The 14050-nt window shown below is 40.3% G+C and overlaps 1 protein-coding gene across 1 annotated transcript in view; it reads left to right on the top strand.

The window, feature by feature from the left end:
* The window catches only part of ndufa9a (NADH:ubiquinone oxidoreductase subunit A9a), a 61769-nt gene extending 49405 nt beyond the window's left edge, over positions 1-12364 (top strand). Inside the window, exons 7-11 of the mRNA XM_060928347.1 lie at positions 534-604; positions 778-854; positions 8520-8615; positions 8707-8773; positions 12081-12364. Of these exons, the coding sequence (XP_060784330.1) occupies positions 534-604; positions 778-854; positions 8520-8615; positions 8707-8773; positions 12081-12251 (482 nt within the window). The 3' untranslated portion in view covers positions 12252-12364. The remainder of the gene's footprint in view (positions 1-533; positions 605-777; positions 855-8519; positions 8616-8706; positions 8774-12080) is intronic.
* The last annotated feature ends 1686 nt before the right edge of the window (positions 12365-14050 follow it).

Below are 14050 nucleotides of genomic sequence, written 5' to 3'. Positions count from 1 at the left end.
GATATACCATGAAAAAAAAGCCAGCCAATGTTGTTGTTTTTTTATTATTATTATTATTATTATTATTATACTACATACGCATTCCTTTCGGGTGTTGAGCGTGTCTTTCTCTTTCAAAATTCTCTCAATTTTCTGTATTTAACATAGCGAACCTAGCGACCATGTTTGTTTACAAATTGTCCCAGTCGCTCTCTAGTGCAAAGTTTTATGTCTCCGACGTGTGACGTCATGTTGTCTTGATAACCATGCAGTATCGTAAACCATATTCAACGCTCATCCTCCATTGGGTAGAGTGACATAATTACACGTAGGATAAGCGATATGCTATCGATATTGCATGCTATCAAACCAAATGAATGAAACCTGCTAGAAGGGAATAGAACACACTTTTTTTTAATTCCATTGAAAAGGTGTCCTGTATGTATATTGTTATATTGCAGTCCTAGGATAATATTTTTTTAAATAGTTGAAAACATAATGATACTGTGTGTGTGTGTGTGTGTGTGTGTGTGTGTGTGTGTGTGTGTGTGTAGATATGCGTTGGTTCGGCAAGGCGGTGCCTCTCATAGCAATGGGCAAGAAAACAGTTAAGCAGCCTTGTCATGTGAGTACTGTACACTCAGATTACTCATATTTTTTTTTAGATAACTACATGACGAAATCTTTATCACAGATTTGATTGTCTGTATGTCATGATCAAGTCTAATGTTTTATACTGAATGTACATCAGTTCCTCGGTCAGTATTTATAGTCAGGGCCTCTCTGTTCTGTCTATAGGTGGCGGATGTGGCCAAGGCCATTGTTAATGCCGCTAAAGATCCTGATGCCAACGGCAAAACCTACGCGTTAGTCGGGTAAGAGGAGAGCATGATTCTTTAAGAGCGCTGATTTTCAATGCTGTTGACCTACAGGTTACTGAGCAAACACAGTCATCCCTAATGCTGACACACACACAGTCCAGTGAGAAGTTTGGACACACCTACTCATCCATAGGGTTTTCTGTATTGACCATTTTCTACATTTTAGAACAATACTGAAGATATCAAAACCATGGAACAACGTATGGAATTATGCAGTAAACAAGTGTTGAAAACAAACTGTTTCATATTTTCGATTCTTCAAAGCATCCAGCGTTTATCTCGATGACGCTTTACACACTTTTTTGGCATTGTCTTAACTAGCTTCATGAGGTAATCACCTGGAATGCTTTTCAATTAACAGCTGTGCCTCATCAAAAGTTAATTAGTGGGCGAGTTTCTTGCTTTCTTAATGCGTTTGAGATCAAACAGATAGCCCTAATACAGTAAACTGTAGTAATCCATATTATATCAAGAACCGCTCAACTAAGTAAAGAGAAACGACATCCATCGTTACTTTAAGACATGAAATGACTTTTTTTTAAATTAATTAAAATAAAGAAAAAACACTGAATTAGAATTGAGTGTGTCCAAACTTTCAACTGGTACTGTGTATCAGAAATCAATTCTCACATCTCTGATCTTTACAATACAGATAGACAGACAGATAGCTGACTTTGTTAATCCCGTGGAGGAAGATTAAATCATTATAGCAGCCAGATACGTTAAAATACACTTAAACTAAAAGGTAATTCCTAGTTTAAAAGAAGTCATCAGATATGTTCAAGTGTTTTGGTTGTCCAGATGTGCAAAGAACAGAATGTTTAACAATAAGAAATAAGTCAGTTTGGTTATTACGATGTAAAATTTATTACTACTTAATAAGAAGTCAGTTTAGTTCAATATTAGCAAACCTGACAAAAGCAAATGAATTGTAGGGGTGTGTTTTTTGCGAAGCGATTATGGTGTTCTTTTCAAATACTAAATGTACAGTATATACAGTGCAAACGTTTGGTTTTTGGATGAAAAACCTTCCCTGTGTCTGAAATCGCTCCATACTCACTATATAGGGCACTATACAGTATAGTGAGGACGCCATTTTGTAGTGCTGTCCGATACCTTAGTGAGGATTATTTACATCCTATATAGTGCACCCAAAGTTTCCCACAATGCATCATGAAAAGTAGTGTACAACTGATGGTCACTAACCAAAGCAATATATCCCATCATGCATTGTGGTTGCGCTGAAAGAAATCAAATTAAAAGTCTCAATTTGATTTAATAAAAGGCAGCGGCAAAGAAGAAAGTATTCAGCCTTGATTTAAAAAACACCTGAAAGCTGCAGGTACTTTGTATTGATTAATGTGGGAAATGCGCTCAGTATAATATGGATTTATCACTATATATATATATGTGTGTGTGTGTGTGTGTATACATATACACAACCCCGATTCCAAAAAAGTTGGGACAAAGTACAAATTGTAAATAAAAACGGAATGCAATGAGGTGGAAGTTTCAAAATTCCATATTTTATTCAGAATAGAACATAGATGACATCAAATGTTTAAACTGAGAAAATGTATCATTTAAAGAGAAAAATTAGGTGATTTTTAAATTTCATGACAACAACACATCTCAAAAAAGTTGGGACAAGGCTATGTTTACCACTGTGAGACATCCCCTTTTCTCTTTACAACAGTCTGTAAACGTCTGGGGACTGAGGAGACAAGTTGCTCAAGTTTAGGGATAGGAATGTTAACCCATTCTTGTCTAATGTAGGATTCTAGTTGCTCAACTGTCTTAGGTCTTTTTTGTCGTATCTTCCGTTTTATGATGCGCCAAATGTTTTCTATGGGTGAAAGATCTGGACTGCAGGCTGGCCAGTTCAGTACCCGGACCCTTCTTCTACGCAGCCATGATGCTGTAATTGATGCAGTATGTGGTTTGGCATTGTCATGTTGGAAAATGCAAGGTCTTCCCTGAAAGAGACGTCGTCTGGATGGGAGCATATGTTGCTCGAGAACCTGGATATACCTTTCAGCATTGATGGTGTCTTTCCAGATGTGTAAGCTGCCCATGCCACACGCACTAATGCAACCCCATACCATCAGAGATGCAGGCTTCTGAACTGAGCGCTGATAACAACTTGGGTCGTCCTTCTCCTCTTTAGTCCAAATGACACGGCGTCCCTGATTTCCATAAAGAACTCCAAATTTTGATTCGTCTGACCACAGAACAGTTTTCCACTTTGCCACAGTCCATTTTAAATGAGCCTTGGCCCAGAGAAGACGTGTGCGCTTCGGGATCATGTTTAGATACGGCTTCTTCTTTGAACTATAGAGTTTTAGCTGGCAACGGTGGATGGCACGGTGAATTGTGTTCACAGATAATGTTCTCTGGAAATATTCCTGAGCCCATTTTGTGATTTCCAATACAGAAGCATGCCTGTATGTGATGCAGTGCCGTCTAAGGGCCCGAAGATCACGGGCACCCAGTATGGTTTTCTGGCCTTGACCCTTACGCACAGAGATTCTTCCAGATTCTCTGAATCTTTTGATGATATTATGCACTGTAGATGATGATATGTTCAAACTCTTTGCAATTTTACACTGTCGAACTCCTTTCTGATATTGCTCCACTATTTGTCGGCGCAGAATTAGGGGGATTGGTGATCCTCTTCCCATCTTTACTTCTGAGAGCCGCTGCCACTCCAAGATGCTCTTTTTATACCCAGTCATGTTAATGACCTATTGCCAATTGACCTAATGAGTTGCAATTTGGTCCTCCAGCTGTTCCTTTTTTGTACCTTTAACTTTTCCAGCCTCTTATTGCCCCGTCCCAACTTTTTTGAGATGTGTTGCTGTCATGAAATTTCACATGAGCCAATATTTGGCATGAAATTTCAAAATGTCTCACTTTCGACATTTGATATGTTGTCTATGTTCTATTGTGAATACATTATCAGTTTTTGAGATTTGTAAATTATTGCATTCCGTTTTTATTTATAATTTGTACTTTGTCCCAACTTTTTTGGAATCGGGGTTTTTTATATATATATATAATATATTTGTGTGTGTGTGTGTGTATATATATATATATATATATATATATATATATATATATATATATATATAAATAAAATGTGTATGTATGTGTCCTATGTAGGGAATAGTGAACGAGTGAGCGATTTCGGACACAGGGATTCTCTCAAACACACTCACTGGAGACTCCTTCTGTAAATGTCTCCCAAAACAAACCCTTTCTGTTGCTTCCATCAACCATACTATGTACTTACTACTTATTAACCGAGTTAGGTCGGGCTGAATGGGAAAATATTTGGCTCAAGGTCCTCGAGTCAAATATTTTCCCGTCTGGCCTGACCTAACTCGGTCAATAAGAATTTTATCATATGGCCTTTTTTAACTAACATGCACAATAGAAAACAATGAACAACAGTGTGCGAAAAATGAACCGATCAATTTTTATTTGATTGGCGGTAAACCATTTATATGCTGAATCACCTTTGCACAAGTTTGAATTCTATAAATGCAACTGACTTTACTGTTCTCTCGAAATGAGAACGATTTTAAGATAACATTGTTGGTAAAAATCAGTTCAAACTCTGGTCAGCTTATGAAAACATCAATACAAGCCTATTAAAGGAGAACTGAAGTCATTTTTAAACTTGCTTTATTTCTTAATTAACGTGTTATTCAATTACGCTTTCGGTTTTAGTAACCTTGTATCGTGACTCGTATTGGCAACTAATTGCAATTAAATATTATACTTATCGGCCTATTCGGTTTTTAGCCGTGTTGAATTTAGTTCGTTTGGTCCACGGCAGGCGTCGCTTATCCACGCGATCTTCACGAGACTTCAAAACGTGAAGTGTCAGCCAGGTGTCAGTGCCGCCATTTTGAAAACTGTTTTCCAAATGAAATATTGCGCACAAACGAGTTTAAATGACGACTACTGGCGACTTTTTTCAAACTTTCCTGATTGCTATCAAAACAAACAAAACTTCCGGCTTGATTACATCAGCGTTCGAAAGAGGGCGCGCACATCTTTTGGCAGATGTTGGTCACTTTGATTTCCGCTGTACGTTTTACTTCCATCCTACGATGTCTCGCACAGGTCTCAACGAATCTCGTTTACGCCCATTGCTTTGACATATGGACTGATATATTACAGAGCATATTTCAAACCCTCATAACTTGCTATAGCAGCGACAAAATAGCAATCAAAAATGCATTCCTATATTTAATAAAATGAGAAATGGGATTTTGATGATAAAAAATTTGCCTTTAAGTCTACACAAAATAACTTTGATTTGAAAACAAAATTGTCGAGTCAGTTCAGTCTTTATCTGATGATGACTCAAGAACAAAATGTTGTTTTTTCAGAATAATGGATGTGACACTAGCACCTGGAAGCACAAGACTTTGTATATTTATGATACCAGTGTTTACGCCAGTAAACAATCAACTGCCTTCTGCCTCTGGCGCTTTTCTGTTCTGTCACTGTGCTCAGTTGTGTCACTCATTTTTCCAAAGTAACGATTCAGAGCAAAATGAAAACAGCGGAAGTGAGGGAAACAGGTCCGGGGCCGCATACGGCTTTTTCTGGAGCGGATACAAAAATCCATATCTGCCCAGTCATGTGACTTTTCCCAATGGTTTTATTAAGAGCGTGCGTGGGTCCGTACGGGTCATGTGATAACGAACACGATTATCTTCAACAGCCGAACTTTCCTGCTCTTGATGGTCGTCACATCATCTTCCAGGTGCACACGCTGCCTGATCTCTTCATTCGTCGCATATAATGGAATCACTTCTCATCAAGTAACCTTCTATAACGCTTCATCTCGAATGCTTTCAGTCTTCGCCAGTCATCTTTCTTCAGTGTCCAAGTTTCGGAGGCATACAGCAACACACTGAAAACATGAACACGTAGCAGCTGTAGTTTCGTCCGTACGCTCAGTTCACCAGCATTCCACAACTTGTTGAATCCTGCCAACACACCACATGCCTTCCCAATCCTCCGGTGAACTTCATGATGACGATGTTTATTATTGGTTTTAGATTATGTGCGTGTCTGCTGTATAAGTCCCTGTGCGTCAGCTGTTACTACGGAAGCAGTAACCTGTTAGAACGAGCGATTTTAATATAAACCTACTGTATCGTTTGTGTTAAAGCGAGAACTACTGTCTGAGCCATGCTGTTGTACATTATTTTTGTACACCTTCTGATCAGTCAGAATTGTCAATTAAAGAGCACTGAGGTATAAAAATCATGATAAAATACAAGCCAACTTGATCCATTATCCTGGTCAGACACTCGTATTGTCGCTTTTGCCAAGCCTGTAAATGTATTTTTTTTAAAAAAAAGTGTATAGTTGAGACACCAGACTGTGGTTTTGTTTTTAAAGGACCCATGGCATGGTGGTTTGTTGATGCTTTAAACGGGCTCGTGGAGGTTTCCGGATGTTATATCCGCAGCCTTTCTCGAAATGAACCCTCGGCACGTAGATATAGCCTCCTGGGAGAAAGCCCCATTTCAGCGCTTTTCCCAGTGCGTCGTTTTGCTAATGAGAAGCAGGAGGCGTGGAAGGGTAGAGGGTGGGGGCGGGTCTTATCATTAATATTCATGACATGTAAACGTGTTACCTCTGATTGGCTAACAGCACTGTGACGCTGCCTCCAGTGGGTCAGAACAAGCGGATGTGGGTGTCTTACTATGGCGAGAGAGAAGGAACAAACCGTGAAGGGAAAAATACCGTGTGCTGACGTCATTAAGGTGCGACGCGAGGAAATAAAATAAATTCAACAAATGTTTGGGTTTTTACTGAACAAACAAACAAATAAAATGAACGAGTGACTTAAAAAAAAGAATGTGGTTGTCTTTGTAAAAACTGTTTTGATTGGCTATTATAACAGAGCATGCTGCATGCTTTTTGGTTTTGTAGCGCAGAGTACCTGGCTAACTGCAGGAAGCGGTTAGCTGCACAGCTAATGTAGCCATTGCAAGGCTAACGTGGCACCGATTTTAAAACACGGCAAAACGACTTAACAGTTATACACTTACTTGTTCGCTGTTTGTGGCTGATGCGGCAGGGATGCTTGGTACGGACCCAGGCTTCAGTGACAGTTGATGTGGAAAACCTGCCCTGTACTGTCCCAAGTTGTGGAAACATTCATCAGGAAAATGCTTCCGACAAACATACACTGTCTTAGGTAGACTCGACGGCGTATTATTGAAGTAAATAAAATTAAGCCACTGCGTCTTCAGGGGCTCTCCCGTCGGCAGTAAAAACAGACTCTTTTCTGTGTTGTCACATCCATGTACAGCGCAATTTCCATGTTTCGCTCGCTTAGGTGATGCCATGTTGTGTCCTCTATGGTCTCCTCACTACAACTGGGCGGGCAATTCATACAGTGGGTGGGAATCCAGAGGGGGGGCGTGGGGATCATCTCCCTTGCTGACGTAGTAAAGGGAAGAGTTTATCAACGTGCCGTTTTGACGCACCATTCTCAAATGTTGGGCATAGTTTGGTTTACACATTATGAAATTTCTAGCCACTGGGGTGACTTAAGAAGGTCAGAGGAACTCATTTTAACGTTAAAAAACCTCAGAAAGTGAAAATTTCATACCATGGGACCTTTAAGAAATGTCCTACCTGCTGTTTACCATCGGTATAAGCTGTAATAATCTATAATCTGCTCAACCATCATGGGATTGTATTAATATAATCTTTCCTATTAATCAATGTCTAAGGAGGAAGAAAAGTTAATAGATTAACACTGAATTTCTGAACTCGCCTCAGTCCGAAATTAAACACAGACCTAGTCTGGCTAACGCGACTTCAAAGCTCTGCGAGCACTTGGTCTGGCAAAGATATTAAGCCCAGCCGTTTCCCAAAGGCGTGGTTGACCCGCCTCCCTGAAATGCCTCAGTTTGCTACTGGTCGAAGCCAGAAAAGGCTGTGACGAAGCTTAAACCAATCACATCACTCTTTCCTCTGACGTATGTGACGCGACGGAAACTGCTTGAGTAACAGGAAGAACATAAATACCTCCAGGGCTGCTCTTTGCTCCGTTTTCAATGAGAACTTCCCGTTGAATGCTTTCAATACAGCATCTACCGCTGTGTCAAAGGCTTGCCGCTGCTCCATGTTCGTAATGTTTCTAGTGAATGAAGCGCTTCCGGCATAGATTCTGTAAACAATCTATGGCTTCCGGTCGCAGTTCTACTACGTCACTGCCTTGAACACGCCTCTACCCAGGGCCGTTGGAGATGCTCAAAGTTGATTGGCTCCCGATTTTTCGGGAGCTTAGAAGAGCTGTAGATAGCTTGCCTTGCCAGACTAAGCTCGCAACAGGCCCTCGTGTTGCGTCACGCTTAGGATGGGCGGGCCCAGGCTAACACAGACCTATGTTTTTAAACGATCAGTATTTGTGTCCTAAGCATACACAAGTAAATATAATGACTTCAAATTTAAATGCATTTAACTTGGCACAACTGAAAGTAAAACATGACTTCTGTTGAGTTTTCCACATGCTCATAGGATTGCTTGCTCTCTTATAGCATGTAAACACATGGGATTAAATGCTTAAACAGTGTCTTGGACAAACTGTGTATAAATCAACGCTGTGTTCTCCATCAGGCCAAACCGGTACCTGCTGTACGACCTGGTGGAGTACGTGTACGCTGTGGCCCACAGGCCTTTTATGGCATACCCCATGCCACGCGCTCTTTATCAGTAAGCCCCTTCCTTTATTTCTCTGGTTTTCAGATGATCACTGACGTGTGCATCAATTATTAATAAATCTGATGTTCTCTTTTGTTTTTAGTCTTATTGCCAGCTTCTTTGCAAAGAATCCCTTTGAGCCGTGGACGACACCTGATAAAGTGGACCGGGTATGTACATTCAGAGCCTGAGAGACAAGGATTTCGAAGTACTTGTGTAATAGTTACGCGTGCACAAAGGAAAATGACTTTCTTGTACTGTTGCACTTGTCCAAGTCATGATCTTAAGCAATGAAGTGTGTTGTGGGTGGGGTTTGTTTTAAATTAAGTGGAGTTATTCCTGTTGTAATTTTGCGTAACGCACATTTCCATATTGTGAGCAGTAACTTAACTTTAATCACAGTTGATGTATAGTCAGCATTTTTGTTAATGGTAGCAGTAACACTGGCAAGACATCAGTAAACACGATAAATAAGGAATAAACCATTTAGGGTGTGCTGTTGCAGAGAAATAACCAACAGGCTCGTGTGATGTAGTTTGACATTAAAGGTCATAGGCAATGGTCGGAGGTGAAACATAGAACATCAACTTTATTGTCTAGAAGAACGACCCCAAAAAGTGAATTCAATCTTCCTGGTGTTTAATTTGCACCCTAAAATTGAATAAAACGGTTAAAATATACTGTTTTGCCAAATTTCCGAAGGTTTGTTTACATCTCACTTATGTGCACTTTCACCGCCAGGGGACCGTCGTCGTGACGTCATTCAACCCAAACAGACTGGGAGCAGTTCTGTGTTTACTTGCAAACCGAGCACACGTGTACAGACTTTGGTCGTGAGAGGTTGTGTAAAATGTCTGAAAGCGATAGCGATTTTGAAGTAGGAACTCTCCAAATTAAATATTGAGAGGTGAAACCGTATATGTATGAACCTATAGCCGTTGCGAAGCAATCAGTGAATGTGGCTCACTGGTTTGACCGTGCAGCCTCGGAATCGGAGAGCGACTTGGCCGACTCTGATCGCGGTGACGCCGGATCTCAACAAGACTCGCGCCCAAACGATTTATCCTGGTAGTTATGATAAATTCCTACTTTCATCGTAATACTAAATAAGAGCCCTTGTGAAGAATAATTAAGCCGCCCTCACTAGTGGATATAGGGAACGATTACTGGACAGCGCGCCGGTAGGCCACATTAGCCCGCCATCCGCGACATTATGCTATTTATAGCTGACTCTAAGCAAGGAAATATCCCTTTGTCTCATTTCCACAATGATTGTACAGGATCCCTCAGTATTCTTGACTTGTCAATTGCAAGCAAAAGTAAAAATGTTTTACCTCCAGTCTTCTCCTTTTTGCTTGAGCGTTGCTGCTCCGTTTCTTCTTTAACTGCTTGATTTTGTTTCACGCGCACAACCCACTCTCTCCGCCTCGTCTCCTCTTCCGGGAAAAAAAACTCCACTCAAGCGGTTTGTTCGTCTTGAATGACGTCACGTGCCGAGTGGTCACACAAATCGCCGAACAGAAATTCGCCGCGATCCACGCTAACTTATTTTAATTATTACTTATTAACAATACTTCTTGGGACCAGAAGAAAATTACAGAGGGTTTTTTAACATATAAAGTTTCAAATGTGCATAAATTGAAAACCGTTGCCTATGACCTTTAAGCAGAGTTACTTTTACCACCCAGAATTTGATTATTTTCTAACGACAATATGCATGTGGTTTACCACTTATTACATTTGGGTGATATTATTTTTTTATTTTATATATATTATGCGCCCGCATGCATATATGCAAGCAACCCCAATTCTGAAAAAGTTGGGACACTGTATAAACTGTAAATAAACAGAATGCAATAATTTGCACATCATGGAACCCTTATATTTCATTGAAAATAGTACAAAGACAACATATCAAATGTTGAAACTGAGATTTTATTGTTTTTTGAAAAATGTATGCTCATTTTAATTTCATGTCAGCAACACATTTCAAAAAAGTTGGGACAGGGGCATGTTTACCACAGTGTTGCATCACCTTTACTTTTAACAACACACTGTAAATGTTTGGGAGCTGAGGAGACCAATTGCTGTAGTTTTGAAATAGAAATGTTGTCCCATTCTTGCCTCATATACGATTTCAGTTGCTCAACAGTTCAGGTCTCCTTTGTCATATTTTGCGCTTCATAATACACCAAATGTTTTAAATGGGAGACAGGTCTGGACTGCAGCAGGCCAGTTTAGCACCCGGACTCTTTTACTACGGAGCCATGCAGTTTTAATATGTGCTGAAAGAAGGAAGGCCTTCCCTGAAAAAGATTTTGTCTGGATGGCAGCATATTGTTCTGAAACATGTATATATTGTTCAGCATTAATGATGCCTTCCCAGATGTACAAGCTACCCATGTCATGTGCACTAATGCACCCTTATACCATCACAGATGCTGGCTTTTGAACTGTGCACTGATAATTGTGTATCTCATCTCATTATCTGTAGCCGCTTTATCCTGTTCTACAGGGTCGCAGGCAAGCTGGAGCCTATCCCAGCTGACTACGGGCGAAAGGCGGGGTACACCCTGGACAAGTCTCCAGGTCATCACAGGGCCGACACATAGACACAGACAACCATTCACACTCACATTCACACCTACGCTCAATTTAGAGTCACCAGTTAACCTAACCTGCATGTCTTTGGACTGTGGGGGAAACCGGAGCACCCGGAGGAAACCCACGCGGACACGGGGAGAACATGCAAACTCCGCACAGAAAGGCCCTCACCGGCCACGGGGCTCGAACCCGGACCTTCTTGCTGTGAGGCGACAGCGCTAACCACTACACCACCGTGCCGCCTGATAATTGTGTATGTATGTGTAAAAAAAAAAAGTATGTATATACACAAACTCCCAAAAACATGCCAGTAGGTCGATTGGGTCACATTTATCAATTATTTAGTGAAGCTGTGTGTAAATGCTTTCATAGGCCAAATTAAATGATTCCCTCCAGCTTTACAAACGTTTGAGTAACACTGATTTTTGATAACCACTAGTCAATCAATCAAGCACATTCACAGCACAGCCGATTCACATTTTGATGACCCCCCCCACAAAACTTCATAACGGCTCACAGGAAACTGAAAATGACAATAAATCAATGCAGCATGTGCTAAATCTTCCAATAATGCAGCTCAGGCTAAGGCTTCCTGTTTGCATAGGGTGCCATTAATTTTGTCCTAATTGTATGACCAGTCTTATTTGTCTTAACTTATGGATTTATTTGGTTTGGATTTAAAGATCGAATCATTAATATGAAACCCATCCAGGGTGACATACTCTGGATCCAGTGCAGTCCTGACTGTGATAAAGTGGTTATTGAAGATGAATGAAATGTCACTGGTGCTTCTCCAAATATGTTTCCAGTTTTGTTAAAAAAAAAAAATACTTTTTACAATATTAACAGTTGTGATGTCGCTCTGCTTTCCAGTTCCATTTAACAGACATGAAGTACCCAGACCTGCCAGGCTTTGAGGACCTGGGCATCACACCTTCCTCTGTGGAGCAGAAAGCCATCGAGGTCTTGCGCCGTCATCGCCGTTTCCGCTTCCTGGAGGCTGAGCTGAGCGAGACCAAGCCAGCCAAAACGGTTACCTACTGAGCAGTCAGTCAGAGCGCAGCCCTCTGCTCGTCTTCACATCATGTGCTGTCTGGTTTTACTGCATCTCTGTACATAAATAAATAATTAATTAAATAAAGGTGACCTGTATCTTGTGCTGTGGGTTTATTTTATTTATTTTTTAAATGTGAGAGGGAAATTTAGTGTTCAGGAACTGAATGTGAAGACAAGTGGTGTCCATAAAGGGAAACTGCAACCTGAACAACTTGTGTATAGTCAATATTTATTCTGTCCACATTTACTGAATATGAGCAATCATGCACTCTGATTGATTGGCTACTCTGCTACTAGGATATCAGCTCATATACTGTGAGTAGAGAAAAACAAAATGGAGCGTGTTGCTGAACCAACCGAGGATGAAATAAAAACTCGACTCGAAGGGAAAAAAACACCCCAAAATGCAACAAAATATGGAATGAACATATTTTTTAATTTTTCAAGAATTATTATAGCATTTTTCACAAATTGCTCCTGTCATTTCGCCGGTTTGTTTACATTCTTCATCTTTAAGCATTAAAACTTGTTGAATTTTTTTTAGCCTGGTTCAAAAGCTCAAAGAAGTTTGAAAATTACAGAACTGAAATGTCCAAGGAAGAATTTAATAAATGTCTAAAGTTATTCTATACCTCAGCAAGATGGCACTTTCTACAAAAAACCCCCACTAAAGTCAATTCGTGCCGCCATTGATAGGTTTTTAAGAAGTCTGCCTGAGCGGAAATGATTTTGTCGGATTTTTGTATAGTTTTTATTTATCGAATTTACAAAAAATAAAAATGTTTCTCAAAATCCAGTGAATGTTGATAGAATAAAACGGTTATTCCATTCAATCTCATCGTACACAGCCAACTCGGTGCTACGCGCCTCATTGGCTATCAGCTCATGTACGACTCGATTTCATGGAATAACTGTAAATTATCAGTATATGATCTTGTGATTAACTGTGCTAAAGGTTTTACAACTAAATTCTGGGTTGGATGTTTTTAAGTTAAGTTTTTTTCACTAACATGGGTTTGTTTTCAGGTCTAACACAACAGCTTCTTACATTACCCACGATGCCATTTGACCTCTTGCTGACAGTGGTGCAGTGTGATTTATCCCTCGCTTCACATCTACCTAAAGAGTGTGATGCAGCAGAGCTTTAGTCCTTTACTACACCATTGTGCTCTTCATCTCAAAGATCGCTAACTAGTTGAGCCAAGTCTTTGCTGTAACTTAACTGTGTTGTATATCTGCACTGCATTCTGGGACTTTGAATCCAAACATTTCCGATCTCCATTACTTCTGCATTGGATTTCTCATTCGTATGGGTGTTGAATGTCGCTGGAAAACTTTGACAGCTTCTCACTGGAAGAATGAAAATACAGCATCAACAAAATAGCACCAGAATCATGAAGCACATCAGAAATCTTTCAGTATAAACATATTTCATGTGTTTCAGGGTGAAGATTAAAGGTCCCATGGCATGAAATTTTCACTTTCTGAGGTTTTTTAATGTTAAAATGAGTTCCTCTGACCTTCTTAAGTCACCCCAGTGGCTAGAAATTTCATAATGTGTAAACCAAACTATGCCCAACATTTGAGAATGGCGCGTCAAAACGGCGCGTTGATAAGCTCTTCCCTTTACTACATCAGCAAGGGAGATGATCCCCACGCCCCCCCTCTGGATTCCCACCCACTGTATGGATTGCCCGCCCAGTTGTAGTGAGGAGACCATAGAGGACACAACAACATGGCATCACCTAAGCGAGCGAAACATGGAAATTGCGCTGTACATGGATGTG

Source organism: Neoarius graeffei, chromosome 8, assembly GCF_027579695.1.
Source record: "Neoarius graeffei isolate fNeoGra1 chromosome 8, fNeoGra1.pri, whole genome shotgun sequence".
Classification (NCBI taxonomy): Eukaryota; Metazoa; Chordata; class Actinopteri; order Siluriformes; family Ariidae; genus Neoarius; species Neoarius graeffei.
Note: the sequence above shows the minus strand (reverse complement) of the source record. Positions and strands in the feature narration are given on the sequence as shown.